This window comes from Ictalurus furcatus, chromosome 27 (assembly GCF_023375685.1).
Source record: "Ictalurus furcatus strain D&B chromosome 27, Billie_1.0, whole genome shotgun sequence".
NCBI classification, from domain to species: Eukaryota; Metazoa; Chordata; class Actinopteri; order Siluriformes; family Ictaluridae; genus Ictalurus; species Ictalurus furcatus.
The window spans coordinates 17,314,466-17,333,076 of record NC_071281.1 but is presented as its reverse complement, the minus strand read 5'-3'; the positions used below and the strand labels follow the sequence as shown (position 1 = coordinate 17,333,076).

General features: G+C 44.7%; 2 protein-coding genes across 2 annotated transcripts in view; one reads left to right on the top strand and one right to left on the bottom strand.

Moving 5' to 3' along the window:
• vps35 (VPS35 retromer complex component) overlaps positions 1-8,280 on the top strand; it is a 28,882-nt gene extending 20,602 nt beyond the window's left edge. Inside the window, exons 16-17 of the mRNA XM_053617045.1 lie at positions 4,364-4,507; positions 6,866-8,280. Coding sequence (XP_053473020.1) covers positions 4,364-4,507; positions 6,866-7,045 — 324 coding nt within the window. The 3' untranslated portion in view covers positions 7,046-8,280. The remainder of the gene's footprint in view (positions 1-4,363; positions 4,508-6,865) is intronic.
• Positions 8,281-12,986: 4,706 nt separating this feature from the next.
• Positions 12,987-17,091, bottom strand: hrh3 (histamine receptor H3). Its single transcript, XM_053617070.1, has 3 exons — positions 16,518-17,091; positions 14,973-15,139; positions 12,987-14,492 (listed from the first exon to the last, which is right to left on the bottom strand). Exons 1-3 carry the CDS (start codon positions 16,864-16,866, stop codon positions 13,575-13,577), a joined length of 1,434 nt encoding a protein of 477 aa, XP_053473045.1. The 5' UTR covers positions 16,867-17,091; the 3' UTR covers positions 12,987-13,574.
• Positions 17,092-18,611: the final 1,520 nt, after the last annotated feature.

Below are 18,611 nucleotides of genomic sequence, written 5' to 3'. Positions count from 1 at the left end.
GCCGTGCCTCAAACCGGATTAATTATCATACGATTGATGCGTGTAGTGCGGACACGATAATTAGTGTGCTTTTAAAAAAAAAAAATGTGAAAATGGTTTTTTTCCTCTGTTCTGGCGGTTCTGGCGGGGAAGAATTTCCAACACAGAGCGGTTTGTTGAGGTTGGAGGTGACACAAAGGCTCTTTATTTATCTACCGTGTTCAAAAGTGTGATTTATTAACATATTTTACTGTGATTGACTGAAATTATCCTAGAGTAAAGCTAAGACATGGGTTACCATGGCAACATCCCAAACCTCCTTGTACTGTTCTCAATAGTCTGCTGTTGTGTCCTCTTAATACCACAACAACTTGTTAAATATTTATTAAGGAGTGAGGCGTCGTACGTTTTCTCCGTTTGTGGTTATGTTTACTGTTTTGGAACGTCCGTGGAAAAACTTGGTTCCCGTTGTTGTTGTTGTTGTTGTTGTTGTTGTGTTATAGCAGCTATAAATTGTCTTCTTTCACCAGCCTTAAAAAAACCACAGTTGGTGAGAAACCACGAGGCGTAACCTCCTCTGTCCTGAACATGTCCGGGGGGGGGGGTCCGAGCTTTACCTCAGAGTGTTACAGAGTGCTGACGCTGGAGACTCCTTCCATAAATCTAAAATAAACGTCTCCTTATTGAAAACTTCCCCACGTCAACGATTACACACATTTTTAAAAAAATCTGTTTATTATTAGTGCGGTACAAGTTCCCGTGAATGATCCGTTACTATAGAAACCATTACGCGTTAGAAGGAGCGCGTTAATATCAACCTGGTGTTATGGGAAATTTATCAGCACCTTCTGACCAATCAGATTCCAGCAGCGCTTTGGTCTAAATCACTGTTACACTGAGAAGTAAAGTGTTTGCACTTGGACGCCGGAGGGGGCGGAGCCATCAGAGGATGGCGTGATTTGATTTACTGATGAATTGATCTTTTGCGTGGAAGGAAATTTATGAGCAAAAAGTTGAAACCAGATGTTTTGGATTATTCATCGTTGAGCTGATCCTGTGGAGGTTCTTCAGCTGGTAGCACACTGTGAGATTTTATTTATCATGTTCTCTAGCTCTATCTCTCTATCTATCTCTATCTATCTGTCTATCTCATCTCTATCTATATCTGTCTGTCTAGCTCTGTCTGTCTATCTATCTCTCTTTCTCTCTATCTAATCGTTACTCCTTTACACAAATCCAGCTGTTGGAGAGTTCTTTACGGAGTGTGTGTTAGACATGAGACGCGTGTAGTGATGGTGCATGAATGATTTTCAGAGATGATCCCGAAAGCAGAAATAAAATGTTCGGGGTTCATCAGGGGAAACGTTTCAAGCAGCTCCAGGATCTAAAACGCCTGGTTACGAAAAACAAGAGCGTAAATATAATAATAATAATAATAATAATAATAATAATAATAATAATAATAATAATAATGATGATGATGTATTCTGGATGTGTTTGAGGGGCTTTAAATAGCTCAGCTCTCCACAGCGCAGGATCTCATGCTGGCAGCACTCAATAAAAGTTCCTGCTACGTGTTTACCCAGAGGTGCTGACCAAAATTAGACAGTAATTAGGAATTTATTTATTTATACAGAAGTGAGAATGGAGAAAAACACACTCTGGGGTGAAGCACTAATTAAACCTGAAAAGACGGAAATGACTCGTGAACTTTAGAGTACTGTGTTCTGAGTTTTATTTAAAATGCTTATTAAACGATGGCGGAGATGATGATGATGATGATGATGATGTGGTAAACAGAAGGAGATGCCCCTAGGGGTGCCGGGAGGTACAATAAATGACACTCCGTAACACATGCGTCTCTCCTACTATATAGTAGCCAAAATGCGTGTATTTCTCCTTCTATACAGCAGGTAAGTACGCGGTTTGGGACGCAGCCACGCTCTCTTGTTTGGCGTTAAACGCTCGAGCGCTGCCGTGTGTGTACGTGTCCTGTCGCACGATACGGTGAAAACTCCCACACGACGGTGTGTACGTGTCTGTAACGCACGTCGATAACGCGACTAAAACAGGAATACTCCACACGTCTTAATTCCATTTGTGTTTACTTCGAGTATGACTTTAATCAGATTAAGGTCATCAATAATCTCTGTTTACATGCGAGTTTCTTAATCCGAGTATCGTCTTAATCGGGTGCATATCGGATTATCGCTGTCCGTGTAAACGACGTACTGAATGACAGGAACGAAGAAACGTTCTCTTAGTCTGACTTTTGTTTCGTTCACACCTGTTCACATAATAATTCTAAATCAGTTCGATAGGAATGTAAATACGTTTCAGTTTCGGATAACGTTCTGACTGCCGGTGTCCACGCATGCCGTTCACAGAGGCGTTCATCAGAATGATGGCGCTTTGTTTTGATTTCGTTTTGGGGGGAAAATGAAAGATAAAACGAATCCCGGTTGATTACGGACGGCCGTCTAGAACAAGTTGTGAGCGCGAGTATGTGTAGAGAGAAGTGTGTTCTGTAAGGAAAAGCGGATCCGAGTTCGAATGGAAGAGCCGTGAGCCTGTGATCTTCCGGAGCAGGCACGGCATATTAACATGGAGATGAGTGTCGGAAATGTCACGACTTTTCTTCCTTTCAGGTTTTTTTTTTTTTTTGAACCCCTGCTCCATTTGTACAATATTGAATTTGATTTGCCGTCGAGTTAAACCTGAGTGACGGCTCAGCTCGACGCCGTGTGCGTGATCCCGTTTGATTAATCTTTTCATCTTGAAGCGAAAGTCTTGCGCAGGCTTCATCCCATCACGCGTTCATCATCCGTTCATTTGCATTTCTATCTAACGTCCGGGACGCCAGCGCTAATCGTGCAGCCGCGCCGCGGTGCCGTAGAGCTGGGAGGGACGACCTTCTGAAATTCCCTCTAGGATAATTCAGGCAGACCTTCATCAAGAAAAAGCATTAATAAAGAGCTGCGAGTGCTTGCGGAGGTTCATTCCGGAACGTTTTGTCATTTTACGGATTCATACGCGGTCACCGAGACAGAAGGTGTAGCTATAAACGCCGTGTGGAACTCCCGTGTATCTGTCATTATAAACCTGTTTTATCAATCTCTTAAGTCTTCAGTATGAACACGAAGTACAGTACAAGGCGACGTTCACCCCCCCCCCCCCCCACCCAACAGAAGAGTGTTTTAATATGCAGAACAGTAAAATAAAGGCGGCGTTTGAACAGGCGTGTCGGAGAATCGACGCTTCTGAGGTTACTAAGTTCCTAGGACAGGAGCAGCCTTCAGACGTGTTTACGTATGGTCACGTGACCTACTAACGATCGAGTGCATTACTGCGGTCCATATTAAAATGAGTCGTAGCCCACAGTGGGACGTCGTGAAGACACGCCCATTTCTGTGATTTATTCAGAGAGCGCCTTTCCTGCACAAAACCATCAGGATTTTATTTTTAAGTCATCATCTGGTTCGACATGATGATGATGATGATGATGATGATGATGATGATGATGGTGTTGATGGTGTTGATGGTGTTGAGGTGAGTAACGCAGGATTAATCAACAAAATACGACCTGACTAAAGGACAGAACGATCCGGAGCGTTCTGATACTTAACATCTGTAGCTATATGTACGAAGCAGCTGGTGATAAACGTTAACGTGCGGTGTACGTCGTGTACGGTTTACGAAGCGAGCAGTATGCAGCGTTCTAAAGGCTGAATACGGACCGGGTACAAAAGCTAGCGTAATACAGTGAGGAACCGGAGAGACGCCGAGCCACGCACGCCGTAGGATGGTTCCGCGGATCATTCGAGCCAACCGCTCCGATTCGTCATACCTAATTTGCATCGAATCCGTCACTTTTCGCTGGAGTCGTGCACGCGCATTACATAGCCTGCTGCTTCTTTACATTTTTTTTTTTTTTTTTTACACGTTTCTTTTGTCATTTCTTGTTACACGATGTTCTGCTCTGAACAAAACGACCCCGTTTCTTCAGCGGTTCACGAAGACTCGGCTAATGTGCTGAATTTCAGCACAAACACGGTGTTCTGTAACAATTACAAAGCAAACGGAGGTCTTCTGTTTCGCCTCGCCGCACAACACCGCGCTGTGATTTTGTACCGTCGCCCTTGGCGACGGATTTAGGGAGCCGGGAGACAGCGTAGAGCTCGGAGCATCTCTCTCGTGCAGAGTCTTTTTAAAGAGCTGATTCATGCTTCCTGAACTGAATCATTGACACCGATGGAAATAGTTTTGTGAGGATGTTTTGCAGATGCTCACTCTCACCCTCTCATTCTCTCTCTCTCTCTCTCTCTCTCTCACACCCTCTCTCACCCTCTCTCTCTCTCTCTCTCTGTGCGTGTGTGTGTGACAGATCCGTGACGGGAAGCGTGTGATGGAATGCTTGAAGAAGGCCCTGAAGATCGCCAACCAGTGCATGGACCCGTCTCTGCAGGTGCAGCTGTTCATCGAGATCCTCAACCGCTACGTGTGTTTCTACGAGCGCGAGAACGACGCGGTACGCTCGACTCTTTCTTTCTGTCCTTCCCTACTCTACGGTTAATGAAATACTTAAGGGGAAAATCCAGTATATTAACGGTAGAGATGATTTAGTGTCTCTTCTCAAGCCGAACGCTTGAACGTTATGGCAGCCATCTCGGATCTGCACAACATCTGCACAACATCTGCACAACATCTACACAACATCTACAGAACACTGAATTATCCTGAGCACGATTTGGACAGAAGCTTCTTTCGATTTCAGTGTGTAATTGTTTATCTGACAAAAACTGATTATTATTATTATTATTATTATTATTATTTATTAAGTTTTTCATCACAGTTTTAAACATCGTTTCAGTTTCTCATTGTTTACTGTTTTGCGTTCCTGTCCTGCTGCACATTTAACCCTCCTCTCCGACCCCGAGTGCATCACCACGCTCCAGCACCAGACGAAACGAACTGCTCTCGCACTTCCTTTGCCCTTTTTCCGCTTAAAAAAAAACCCAATGGATTCTTGCCAAACGAGTGAAATTATTCCGCCCGCTGGTTCGCTCCCCTCTACTAAAGCCCAGGTGTGTGCTTCTGAATGCGCTGACGTGATGGATACCAGATAAATATGTTCTTATGAGTTTTGAAAGGCTTTCTTAATGCAATGTCAGAGCAAACATGAAGGTGTAGAATCAAGACCTACATATAACCTGAAAAAGGTGTGTGTGTGTGTGTGTGTGTGTTTTTCTAAATATTGAGTTCACTGTGAAATGATCAAAGAGAACCAAACATACTGAACCAGCATGCTGTCTCGGCCTCGCATTCGGTGGTCATTCATTCTTTGATTTATCCAGCAGGAACACACACGCATACACACGCATACGCACACACACACACACACACACTCGCACTCGCACCATTTTTGCAGTAAAATCAATATGTTTTAGGTCATATCTGAAATCTCGAGGACCAGAAATGCACTGGGATGGAAGAGGTGTGTGTGTGTGTGTGTGTGTGTGTGTGTGTGGTGTGAGTGAGGGAACAACATATAAACATCTCAGCAGGTAAACACAGAACACTCTGCTCTCGATCTCAGTCCATCTTCAGCTGTTTCTCGTGCTGTGTTTATTAGTCCTTTAACTTCATCCAGCATAAATATTCACAAAATACATTTGAAATATTTCTGGAGCCGGATAAATGATAAATCCGTTACCGAGCTCAGAGGGCAAATAAAATCTGCAGCGTACTGCTCGTGGAAATCTAATTAACTACGCTACAAAGCCTCGAAGTGGTAGCTGGCGTAAAACATATCCTGATGTCAGTTATCTGGGTTATTTCTCACGACGGTTTAACATCAGCTTGGAGAGCTTTTATCGATCTTTTAATAAATAAAAATTGTAATCGTTGCCAAGTGATGAGAGCTGTCGTGTAAGAGGAATAAAACACTCGGGAACGCAGCGATATGGGAAAATAACCAACTCACTCCAGTCCATAACAGAACTCTTTGTGGCTGATTAGCGCCCCCTAGGGTTAACGCGTTCCCAGAGACGTCGTTTCGTGTTCCGTGTGCGTGATATTTTTTGCGGGAAATAAACGTGGAGTGTATCGTCTAACTGATTATAAAGACGTGGTGGTGTTTTGTTTGTTTGTTGGAACTCCGGGATGGTCCTTGTGCCACGTACAGTAGGTGCTGCATGCTCTCTAATCATCACAAGGACACCAGTTTGTACGGTCGTGCGCTATACTTCCTGGAGAGGAGTGTTTCCGAGCGAGGAGCACATCACGGTCACCACAACCCATCACACACCACTGATTAGGAGAGAAAACTACTCTCTCTTTCTCTGCCTGTCCCATCTCGCCCTCACTCATGTGCACTCCAGGTGTTCCCAGCTGCAGCCTGCTTCTCATTACCGCCTCATCTCGGTCGGCCTCTCCGGTGCAGAGGCAGACCTCTCTTATGCTGTAATTTAACAGGAGAGCACACACACACAGACACACACACACACACACATTTCCACCATGCTTTCATTTCATCTCGTTGCATTTCTGGTCACTGGTATTGTTCAGACAGTATTTATTTATTTATTTATTCGTGTTCACGTCGAGAGAAAACCGAGAGACTGGTGAGGGAACTTGTCACACTCTTTATCCATTTAAAGGGATGTTTTGTGAATGTTATTCTTTAATGAACAAAAGATGTAATCACTGAGAAAATTGCAGTGGTGTAAGAGGAATAAAACACTATGGTACCTGCTGTTATTGGAAAAGAATTCATTAAGATGCATTAATATTCCGCTGCATTCCTGAGTTCATCTTTGTGTGTGTGTGTGTGTGTGTGTGTGTGTGTGTGTGTGTGTGTGTGTGTGTGTGTGTGTGTCCTCCACAGGTGACCGTTCAGGTCCTGAACCAGTTGATCCAGAAGATCCGTGAGGACCTGCCCAACCTGGAGGCGAGCGAGGAGACGGAGCAGATCAACAAACACTTCCACAACACACTGGAGCACCTGCGCCTGCAGAGGGAGTCGCCCGAGTCAGAGGGCCCCGCCTACGAGGGGCTGGTGCTGTAGAGGCCACGCCCCTTCACTAAACACGCATACCTACATCTCTCTGTGTACACACCCCTATAGACATACACAGAGAGAGAGAGAGAGAGAGAGAGAGTGTGTGTGTGTGTGTGTGTGTGTGTGTGTGTGTGTGTGTGTGTGTGTGTGTGTGTTACACCTGAACATCTGCTCCAGTTAATAGAAAACCAAACCCAGCCGCCATCTGTTACTGCTCTTCGTTTGCTCTTTCTTTCTCTTTCTCCTTTTGTTTTTTTTTCTATAAATAAACAAAGAAAATTAGTTTTGTTTTCCTTTTTTCTTTCTCTCCTTTTTCCTGTTTTTCTTTTCTCTTTTTTCCTCTTTCTGTCCTTTCTTTCGTTCTTTTTCTCTTTCTATAAAAAATAAAGAAGAGAGAATTAGTACGTTGTTTTCTTCCTCATTTTTTCTCTATTTCTCTATCTTTTTCTCTTTTTTCTATTTATTGCCATTCCTTCTTTTCTTTTTCTGTTTATTTTTTTTTTTGTCTTTTTGTAATCGAAAAAAGAAAACAACATTTTCTTTTCTATTTATTTTCTCTGTTTTCTCTCTTCCTCTGGTTGTTGGTTTTTTTTTATTATTATTTATTCTTTCTTACTTAGTTTTTTTTCTCTTTTGTCGTTTCTTTCTTTCCGGGGTTTTGTTTTGTTTGCTCCGTGTGTCTGTGTGGCGGTTCATTAGGATGTGCTGCTTTTAATTTTTTTTTTTTTTTTTTTTTTTCCCCCCCCGTACCCCTGCGCTTAAAGAGAATCCATGCTGCCAGTTTTTCTCCATTTTTCTGTCATCTCTCTGTGTCCTTCACTCAGTTTTATATTCTCTCTCTCTCTCTCTCTCCCTCTCTCTCTCTCTCTCTCTCTCTTTTCCAGTCTGTTTATTTCGTGGCGGTGTTGTCGGTCTACGCTGGAGTAAAATGTGAAGAGATGAAATGGTGTGTGTTTGTGTCACATGCTGGTGCGTTGGCTTTCCTACAGAGCGGAGGCAGACGCGTGCGTGCGTGTGTGTGTGCGCGTGCGTGCGTGCGTGCGTGTGTGTGTGTGTGTGTGTGGCTATCAGTTTCCTCAGCCTCCAGCTCTGTACATCATGTTCCCTTATATTTTTTAACTCATTATTTCCCTCTGTCCCCTAGTCCTATATTGTGTGTATAATCTGATTGTAAATCGGCTAAAAAACAGAGTATCATTGATTTCATGACCTTTGCGCAAATAAACAAAACATTAACCCTGTGAGACCGGTATTTTTTTAGCGTTTACTTCATTTATTCCTCAGAAAATAACGCAGTCCGCGCCGCAGAAATCAATTTCCGGTTTATCAAAGGGGCCGAAGTGGGCGGGGTTTCGAAACATGATTATGTTCTTTAACTCCATTGTGTTTTTTTTTTTGTTTTGTTTTTTACAAGGAGATGTTTATTTAACATGTATGGAAGGAGTCTCCAGTGTCAGCGTTTTAACATCTGTACATGTTAAAGCTGTAAAATATTCAGGACAGAGGAGTTTGCGTACGCTTTGCGGTTTTTCGGTTTTTTTAGAGCTGCTATAACACACGTCTCATTAAGTGTTACTATAATTGGATAAAAAAAGCTCCTGATCATTTCCAGGTTGTAACTCTGCTTCATGTTCTTATCAGAGCGTCACCCTGGATTGTATTTTCTTTAAAGATAGCTTACCATCATGTTTTTTTCCCTGTCTTCCTCTGTGCACTGTGTTTCTCTTTAAATATTAAACGTCACCTGGGTTAACATTTAGACCTGGGCTTAATTACACCTGCGTGTTTAGAAATAGCTCGGTGTGGAGCAGATTGTGTGAAAGGTTAATGAGCTTGTGCGTTGCTGGCTCTGTCGATTTAACGCTGAAAGGACGGACCGTTCCTGAAGATCACGCCATCATTCCCAGAATTCCTTTCACTTGTTTGTTTTTGGTTTGTTTTTTTTTAGACAGTTAACGTCTTGTCCTCTTTCTGGAGGTTTAATTCTTGGGTTATTATACCACATCATACTGTCGCTCAGCTCAGTTTTATAACTGCGGAGGAAAAACAAAAACAAAAACATGGACATGATGGAAGGAGGTCTGTTAAAGGTCTGACTTTTTTGTTTTTTATATAATATATAAATATATATATATATATATATATATATATATATATATATATATATATATATATATATATATATATATATATATATATATATATATATATAAACAAAAATGAGTTAATGTAATTTATTCCACAGTGATGTTGAGTTCTGGATTCTGATTGGTCAGAAGGTGCTTGTTCTAATAGGTTATTGTTTCTATGGTAACCGCTCATTCACAGGAAGACGCTTCATATGAACGGATTAAAACGTGCGCTCGTTGATATGGTGTAAGTTTTCTGTAAGGAGAAATGTTTATGGAAGGAGTCTCCAGTGTCGGCGCTTTGTGACCGTCGGATATAAAGCCGTAACTTTACGTTTTGCTTCTCGGTAACAACAAGCTGAAGGTTTTTTTTTTCTGTCTTATTAATTTAATTAGGGAGAGAGAGAGAGAGAGAGAGAGAGAGAGAGAGAGAAGGCTGAGAAGCTGGTGAAGGAACGAGTGTTTATAGCAGCTATCACAACAGGAACTTGTCTCGTGGACATTCAACAATGTTTTAGTGTGACTGTAAACTGATAGTATGATGTCTTCTTCTTATTCTCTCTCTCTCTCTGTCTCTTTCTCTCTTCTCTCTCCTCTCCTCTCTCTCTTTCTCTTCTCTCTCTCGCTTCTCTCTTTCTCTTCTCTCTCTCGCTTCTCTCTTTCTCTCTCTCTTCTCTCTCCTCTCCTCTCTCTCTTCTCTCTTTCTCTTCTCTCTCTCGCTTCTCTCTTTCTCTCTCTCTTCTCTCCTCTCTCTCTCCTCTCTCTCCTCTCTCTCCTCTCTCTCTTCTCTCCTCTCTCTCTTCTCTCTTTCTCTCTTCTCTCTTTCTCTCTCTCCCCTTTTTCTCTCTCTCCTCTCTTTCTCTCTCTCCTCTCCTCTCTCTCCTCTCTCTCTTCTCTCCTCTCTCTCTCTCTCCTCTCTCTCTCCCCTCTCTCTCTCCTGTCTCTCCTCTCTGTCTCTCTCTTCTCTTTCTCTCTCTTCTCTCCTCTCTCTCTCTCTTCTCTCTTTCTCTCTCTCCTCTCTCTTCTCGCTCTCCTCTCTCTCTTTTCTCTCTCTCTCCTCTCTCTCTCTTTCTCTCTCTCTCTCTCCTCTCTCTCTCTTCTCTCTCTCTCTGGTGCTCCCTTTTCTCTCTTTCTGTCTCCTCAAGTGTTTGTCATGTTACCGACAAACCACAAAGCGTAAACTCTGTCCTGAAGATGTCTGAAAACTTGTTTACGGCGCTGACACTGGAGACTCCTTCCCTAAATGTAAAGTGAACACATTTCTCTGTACAGAAAACTTCACCGCATCATCAACTTCACGCGTTTTTAATCTGTATGTGGAGCGTCATTACTGCCGTCGTGTTGCAGTTAAGTATAAACGGCACGTTTGTGTTTCCCGCTGGAGAAGCGTAAACCAGAACTCTTCCCTGAGCGCTGGCGGGAGCGGCCCGGGTTCCTGCGGGGGCGTATTTCCCCCTCCGTGACGAATCCTCCGCTTGGCCTTTGTAGACGAGATGCTGTGTGCAGGATTCGATAGACCAGTTGATCTTGAAAGGTGCGAGTCGTACCGTTATTGGCGCACACGCTATGGTCGTCGGTTGCCATGGAAACTACCGGACTTTTCGGGGCCGCGGAGCCGACGCGTTGATTACGAGGGAAGGTTCTGCAGAAATGGCGATTTTATTTTATTTGTCGCTTTAAAGCCGGCTGCACTCGGACAGCAGAGATAATCAGGCAGTAGCTCTCAGACCTAAAATCGATACAGGTTCTACTAGCGTGTGACCGGAAGATCACGCGCCAGCCCGTCCTTTTACACCCGGAACCAGATCTCGGTCGTAAGCATCACCATGAGGCGAGTAGAAACTCAGAATGGAGCACGCTGCACTTTAATTACTTCATTTTAATAAGAGAATAAAGTGTCAGTCATCCCAACTGCAGTTCTCTCTGTCTCTCTCTCTCTATCTGTCTCTCTCTCTCTATCTGCCTCTCTCTTTTCTGTCTGTTTGTCTCTTGCTCTTTTCTCATGGTCTCTGTCTGCCTCTCTCTCTTCTCTCTCTCTCTCTCTCTCTCTCTCTCTCTCTATCTGCCTCTCTCTTTTCTGTCTGTTTGTCTCTTGCTCTTTTCTCATGGTCTCTGTCTGCCTCTCTCTTCTCTCTCTCTCTCTCTCTGTCTCTCTTTCTGTCTCTCTCTTTTCTCTCAGTCTCTGCCTGTCTTTCTCTCTATCTCTGCCTGTGGCTCTCTCTGCCTCTCTCTCTCTCTCTCTCTCTCTTTGTCTCTCTCTCACTCTTTGTCTGGCTCTCTCTCTGTTTGTTGCTCTCTCTCTCTCTCTTTGTCGCTCTCTCTCTCTCTCTCTCTTTGTCGCTCTCTCTCTCTCTCTCTTTGTCGCTCTCTCTCTCTTTGTCGCTCTCTCTCTCTCTCTCTTTGTCGCTCTCTCTCTCTTTGTCGCTCTCTCTCTTTGTCGCACTCTCTCTCTTTGTCGCGCTCTCTCTCTCTCTTTGTCACGCTCTCTCTCTCTCTCTTTGTCGCGCTCTCTCTCTCTTTGTTGCGCTCTCTCTCTCTCTCTCTGTCTCTCTCTCTGTCTCTCTTTGTCTCTCTCTCCCTGTCTCTCTCTGTCTCTCTGTCTCTCTCTCTGTCTCCCTCTCTCTCTCTCTCTCTCTCTCTTTGTCTCCCCCTCTCTCTCTGTCTCTCTCTCTGTCTCTCTTTGTCTCCCCCTCTCTCTCTGTCTCTCTGTCTCTCTCCCTGTCTCTCTCTGTCTCTCTCTCTCTCTCTCTCTCTCTCTCTCTCTCTTTGTCTCTCTCTCTCTCTCTCTCTTTGTCTCTCTCTCTCTCTCTCTCTCTCTTTGTCTCTCTCTCTCTCTCTTTGTCTCTCTCTCTCTCTCTCTCTCTCTCTCTTTGTCTCTCTCTCTCTCTCTCTCTTTGTCTCTCTCTCTCTCTCTCTTTGTCTCTCTCTCTCTCTCTCTCTCTCTTTGTCTCTCTCTCTCTCTCTCTCTCTCTCTCTCTCTCTCTCTCTCTCTCTTTGTCTTTCTCTGTCTCTCTCTCTTGCCATATTTTCTCAAATGGCCCTTCATTTTCTAAACAGGAACGAGTTTCCCTCCCTGAGTGAAGCACGTACCGATGATGTGAAAGGAAAAGTTAACGCCTCTACAAGCAAAACTGCTTATCTGAGTGGGCAGGACTTTGGTTTTATCCAACGAGATTTGATAGCCTTTTGGAAAAAAGCGCCGGTTCCAAAACAAAGATAGTGGGGGGGGGGGGGGGTGTAGAATTCTTAACTGTTATTTTTTTTTGTATCAGCTATCATTTTACTGTGATGTAATAAATAAATAAATAATCAGATGCTGGAGAAAGTCTCGTCGAAGCGGAAGATTACGCACAACGCCGAATTTGGTCCTTTATGCGATTGAGTACAGATGAATCATGAGCGATCCGATCGAGGAAAGCCCGGTTTGATTCCGGGTCGTCTTTGATCTTTTTTCGTGAATTTCCCGTCTTTCTGTAGCATTTGGGAAGACGATCATCTTCCCTGCAGCGGATAAGAACCGTCAGATACGTGTTTAATCCCGAAGATTTACAAAATACTCCGTGCAGTTTTACTACAATTCATTCTTTAATCGTTCAGGGGTCAGAAATACATCTCCGTTCATTTTCATTAGACAGAAACGACGTTCAAAAAGTACGAAAGAACAAACTACAGTCCAGTGGAAAAAGCTGCATCTTTTAAGACAAAATAAACACGACATTTAAGAAGTTTTGGTTCCACAGATGTTCTTTTTCTTCATCACAAGTAACAAAAACGGTCAAATGCTAACGTCATGATGATGATAATAATCATAATATCATAATAATAACCGTAATAGGATATTAATAACGGGGCTGAATCGAAATCATACACCAATGTTTATCTGTTGTTTCTTTTTCCTGTACTCATGAACAGCTCGAGAATCTTCAGTGGTCGTGTTTCATGTTTTTCTTCTTTTCTTCTTTTGATGTGTTACAAAATAGAGTGTAAACTTTTCTTGCACCCAGAAACCCGCGTTCAACTTGCATTCAAGTCTTAAATTCCCAGTACTGTTTTTCTTTCTTCCCTAATTTAGACTGCAGGACTGTTAGTGCTCTCCTCCGAGCGTGTCGAGCTCTCCTGTGATGTTACACAAGCTGTGTGTCCTCCGGTCGTGGCGATGCATCGTCGACTCCTGGCTCGGGATGCCTGTAGTACCGCTCAAGTCCAAAGGTTACACAGATGCACCACAACGGAGTTTCTCGTGCTCTCCCAAAAACCTCAAAACGACATGATGGACACAGAAAATCGGGTTTACGTCGGTCAGTACTACAGCTTTTACACCGATCCGATACTGACGGAGATCACTAAAACATCCTGACACGAATATCATCTGCACGAATGAACACCGATCTCAGTCCTGCGTCTGTTTAGTATTTTTGGTCCATGTACTGCGGCTGGATCTTTATTTTACTCGGACACAACAGTTTACTGAACGCCCTCCTGAAGCTGGTGTGGCAGAGCGGATAAAGCACGGGGTTGATGGACGAATTAATCCACAGAAGCCAGAAAGAGATCTCGTAGAGGTAGTGCTGCACGCACTGGCCGTGACAGGCGGCCCGGATGATCATCAGGAGTGTGTACGGAGCCCAGCACAGGCCGAACACGCACACGATCACGGCCAGAGACTTGGCCACCTTTTTGTCCCTGGAGAGGCGAAAGCGGCTGGCGAGACTTGCCGAAACGTCCGTTCGGTTCCTCTGTGACCCGCACGAATGTCCAGCGCAGTTAAAACCCGTCTCGTTCACCACGTCCCCAACCTGCAGAGGCGGAAGATCCGGAATCGTGCTCATCCTCCTCTTGGTCGTCCGTCCGGCGTTTTCAGAATCGGTTCCCGACACTGTAGCGTTGGACAGCCGACAACACCGTGACCTGGAATTCGAGTTCTCGACGACGCTGCTCTCTTCGGCGGGCCTGACGAAAAAGACACGCTGGACGTCGGTCGCGCAGAACGGCTTGGCTTCTCCGGTCCTCCCGTTCCTGAGGGGCGCGCAGGTGGAGCGCTCTTCTCGGAGCACGCAGCGGTTTCGGATGTTGATGTAGATGCTGAGGTTGAAGTAGGTGACGCTTATAAAAGGCGTGAAGAACTCGACAGTGGAGGCGGTCATCAGGAAGTACCAGTTGAAGTAGAACTCGGCGTAGCACTCGCCGTGAGGGACCACGCTCTTCCCGGCGATGTGCTCCCAGCTGATGATGGCCGGCCCGTAGAGCAGGAAAGCGGCCAACCAGACGCACAGCATCTTCAACACGGCCTCGCGGGTCACGCCCTTTTGGCAGCGGTAGCTCACCTGGAACAAACAATAACGACTCGTTTTAAACCATTACCACCACACAGGCTTCAAATCTTCACTGATCAAACCTTAAAGGGTCCCTCTGGTGGAACCCTTCCCAGTAGAACCCTTAACGATCCAAAGAGTCCTTAAGAGTGTAGAATTTTACGCCCTTAAAAAAAATAGCGTTGTTGTTGTTATTGTGATATAAAATAAGGCCACAGAAGAACCTTTTTCCCCCCCTTAAAGCCATGGTTCTCTAAGAGGTGTCCAGGAACCTCCAGGGGTTCTCGATGTAATTTTATGCAATTAAACGCTGTTTATATGATTTAGTGTTTTCAAATCTACATCTGGATGAAAGGAAATGAATAAGCTCTAATAGCTTGAATAAATTAAAATGACGGTACATATTCGCTCATATTCACGTTCGTTTATAATAGTGTAGCGTCGCAGCACTTTGCAGCTTTTCATCTGGAATCGGGAACGAACTCGACTTACGGCTCTGGTGACGGAGAGGAACCTGTCGAAGCTGATGAGCACGATGTTGAAGACCGACGCCGTACACAGCATGTAGTCCACCACCAGCCACAGCTTACACAGACCTCTGCCCAGCCTCCACTCCCCCGTCAGCACGTAGGGAATATACACCGGGATACAGAACCCACCTACAGGTACCAGCACGGGGGGGGGGCACAAACATATGCACATCATCATTCAAGGAATTATATTTAGACTATTATAACATACTGTATATATATATATACTCTTTTAAAATGGTTTGTTTAGCTAGCTTCCTTAAAAGGTTCTACTTGGAACCATCTACATAGAGCTTTTAAAGGTTCTCCAGGTGGACGCATGGTAGAACCATTAAAGTTCATTATACTCGGAACCCTTTCTGAAAGGAGAACCGTCCTTTTGTAGGGTTCTACATGAAACCTTCCAGTGTCTCCCTCAAGAGAACAAGCCGTTCAGGGTTCTAGATTCAAACGTGTTCACGGGTTCTTTGGATGCGTAGAAGTTCTAGCTTCCCAAATTGAATCTACTCAGAACCTCAAACCAAATAAAAGCTTTAGTTGGGGTGAAATAAGACCAGAAGTAAAGTACTTTTCCTGGTCAGTGCTGTGGTTCCATCAAATTGTGTATGTTAGGTTCCTTCATTGTGTATCTTCCACCTGGGAAGATGCCTGAGGTGTTCCCTTTTAAAGTAAAACTCTAAAGGTGCTCATTACGACGCGCCTAAAATTATCATTATTATTATTAAACCTAAGAGAAGTACGCGAAGGGCCAAAAGGTGTACGCGTGATAAAGGTACCACTGCACTGACCAGGAAAAGTACCCTTTAAGGTTCTGATAGTGTCAGGGTGTACCATGTTACACTAGAGGATTTTAAGGTATAGTATCAACAATGCTATAAATGATTACGTCATTCACTCTGAGTGTTATCAGTGTGTTTATTACTCCGACATTCATCAAAGACTCCTAACAAACTCTTTTTATTTATTCGTTTTGTTCCTTAAAGATTAAATGCACAGCATTGCAACAGACCATTCATTTATTTGTTTTAGGGTTACATGTAGAACCTCTTTAGAAAGCTGAACCTGGGACTCATTCTGTTTTTATGTTAATCTATAGGCTATACCTTATTATTATTATTATTATTATTATTATTATTATTATTAAAATGCGGCAATAATTTTGCTGGCACTTTAACAAATCTAAATATCTGATCTAAATCTTTACAATATTAAATATATTCTTGCATGTACTAAATGAAAGAATTGAGGTTTAATCGGACTGAATTAAGGATTGGGATTAACTCTTACAGAAACATTAGATTTTCAGATATTTTAGATCATTTTGCACGATTTCAACGAGCTGGTGGTGGTTTGTATCTCACGCGTTTTAACGCGTTAAAATCCTCCGCATGAATCCAACCCGCAGGTGTGTATTAGTTAGTTGTTTTATGGATTCATTTCTCCAGTGTGTGTGTGTGTGTGTGTGTGTGTGTGTGTGTGTGTGAGAGAGAGATTTCCGGTCACTCACCGACCAGAAAGTCCGCGATGGCCAGATTGAGGAAGAAAAAGTTGCCTTGGGTGCGCAAACTTTTCTCCACCACGAACGCCAGGATGACGAGCGCGTTCCCGAGCACGGTGGCGAACACCAGGAGAGTCATGAGCGCGGTCACGAGCACCGCGGCGCTCTGCGAGAACTGGCCGTACGACTGCGCGCGCCGCCGGTGCTCCAGCGCGTCCGCGGTGCCGTTGGCTCTGTCGGGCGCGGACCAGTTGGAGAGCAGCAGCGCGAGCGGCGCGTCCGCAGACGGCTTCCAGACGGAGGACACGGGCGTCGGGAGCCCGAAACTGTGACCCACGGCGAACAGCGAGGACTGCATACTGCTGAGGAAGAGGAAGAGGCAGAGGTAGAGGTAGAGATAGAGGCATGGGCAATGCACCGGCACGCGCGTGTGATGTGCACCGGACAGGGCGAAACTAAAGCGGCGGCGCAGCGCCCGGTGCTTTATACCGGGCACGCAGAACGCCGCTCATTGGCTGCATCTCCTTCAGCTCAGGGATGGGCTCAGAGTCATTAACCCTCACTGAGGTTCACTTGCGTGCAGCACGCAATATCCGCAACACACGAGTGTTTCAAATCACATCCTTATGCACGGTCCTAAACAGCTTTCCATGAATAAATGAGTAATAAACACCAATCAGCTATAACATTACAACCACGGACAGGTGACGTGCATAACGTTTATCTCGTTACAGTGACACGTGTGTGTGTGTGTGTGGGGGGGGGGGGGGGGTAATATTTATTAGGCAGCAAGTGAACAGTCAGTTCTCGAAGTTGACGCGTTGGAAGCAGGAAAAATGGGTAAGCGTGAGGATCTGAGCGACTTTGACAATTTGTGATGGCGACACGACTGGGTCAGAGCGTCTCCAAAACAGCAGGTCTGCAGGGGTGATCCCGGTATGCAGGGGTTCGAACCTGCCAAAAATGGTCCAAGGAAGGACAACCGGTGAACCAGCGACACGGTCACGGGCTCCCAAGGTTCAGTGAGAGAAGGCTAGCCCGTCTGGTCCGATCTCACAAGAGCTATGTAGCACGAATTGCTGAAAAAGTTAACGCTGGGTCTGATAGAAAGGATTCAGAACACACAGAGCATCACAGCTTGCTGCAGACCGGTCAGAGCGCCCGTGCTGACCCCCTGTACACCACCGAAACACCGACAGTGCTACACCTACGCGAGCAGCAGAACTGGACCATGGAGCAATTGTCTGTTGAATCAGGTTTTCTTTTACATCATGTGGACAGCTGGTGTGTGTGTGTGTGTGCGCGACTCTTACCTGGAGAAGAGATGCACTATGGGAAGACGGCGAGCTGGCGGAGGCAGTGTGATGCTCTGGGTAATGTTCTGCTGGGAAACCTTGAGTCCTGGCATCCATGTGGATGTTACTTTGACTCGTCCCACCTACCTAAATATTATCGCAGACCAAGTACGCCCCTTCATGCTAACAGTATTCCCTAACAGTGGCCTCTTTTTGCCATCACTGCGACTGTATATGTGGCTGTCCCGTGAGTTTACTCTCCTCCTAGCTTCGGATATTAGACGAGTGTCACGGTCGCTCTCGCGCTAATTTCTGTAATAATCGAATCATTTATCCGTCACCGTCTCTGTGTCCCGCGCTTGCACGATGTATTTCTGGTTTCTAAACACGCTCTGTGGAAGTTTGTGAAGCATAATCCAGACCTCATTGTCTTCTTGTTCTTATTTCTTATTCATGTTTTTGTATTTTATATGGGGGGAATAAAAAGCTCCGTAGTTCTGTCAGAGACCCTCCGGGTGCGAGCGTATGGTGTGCTTCATGGCACTCGTTCAATGTCAGTGTTCATTTGTATTCAAATCACCTCGTCTTTCAAACACGGTGCAACGCAGAGGACGCTGGTGCTAATGTTCTAGAACAATTTCCGAAAAAAATCTCAAGTGGCTGACATTGATTAGATCCATTATGAAATTAAATTACGGTATCACTCCGAGAGCCTTTTTTTGGCCTGCTTATAATTGGACGTTTGTGTGGCGTTAATTAATTCACTGTTATGCAAATCCTCTCTCTCAGTACCATGCTGCTAATGGCT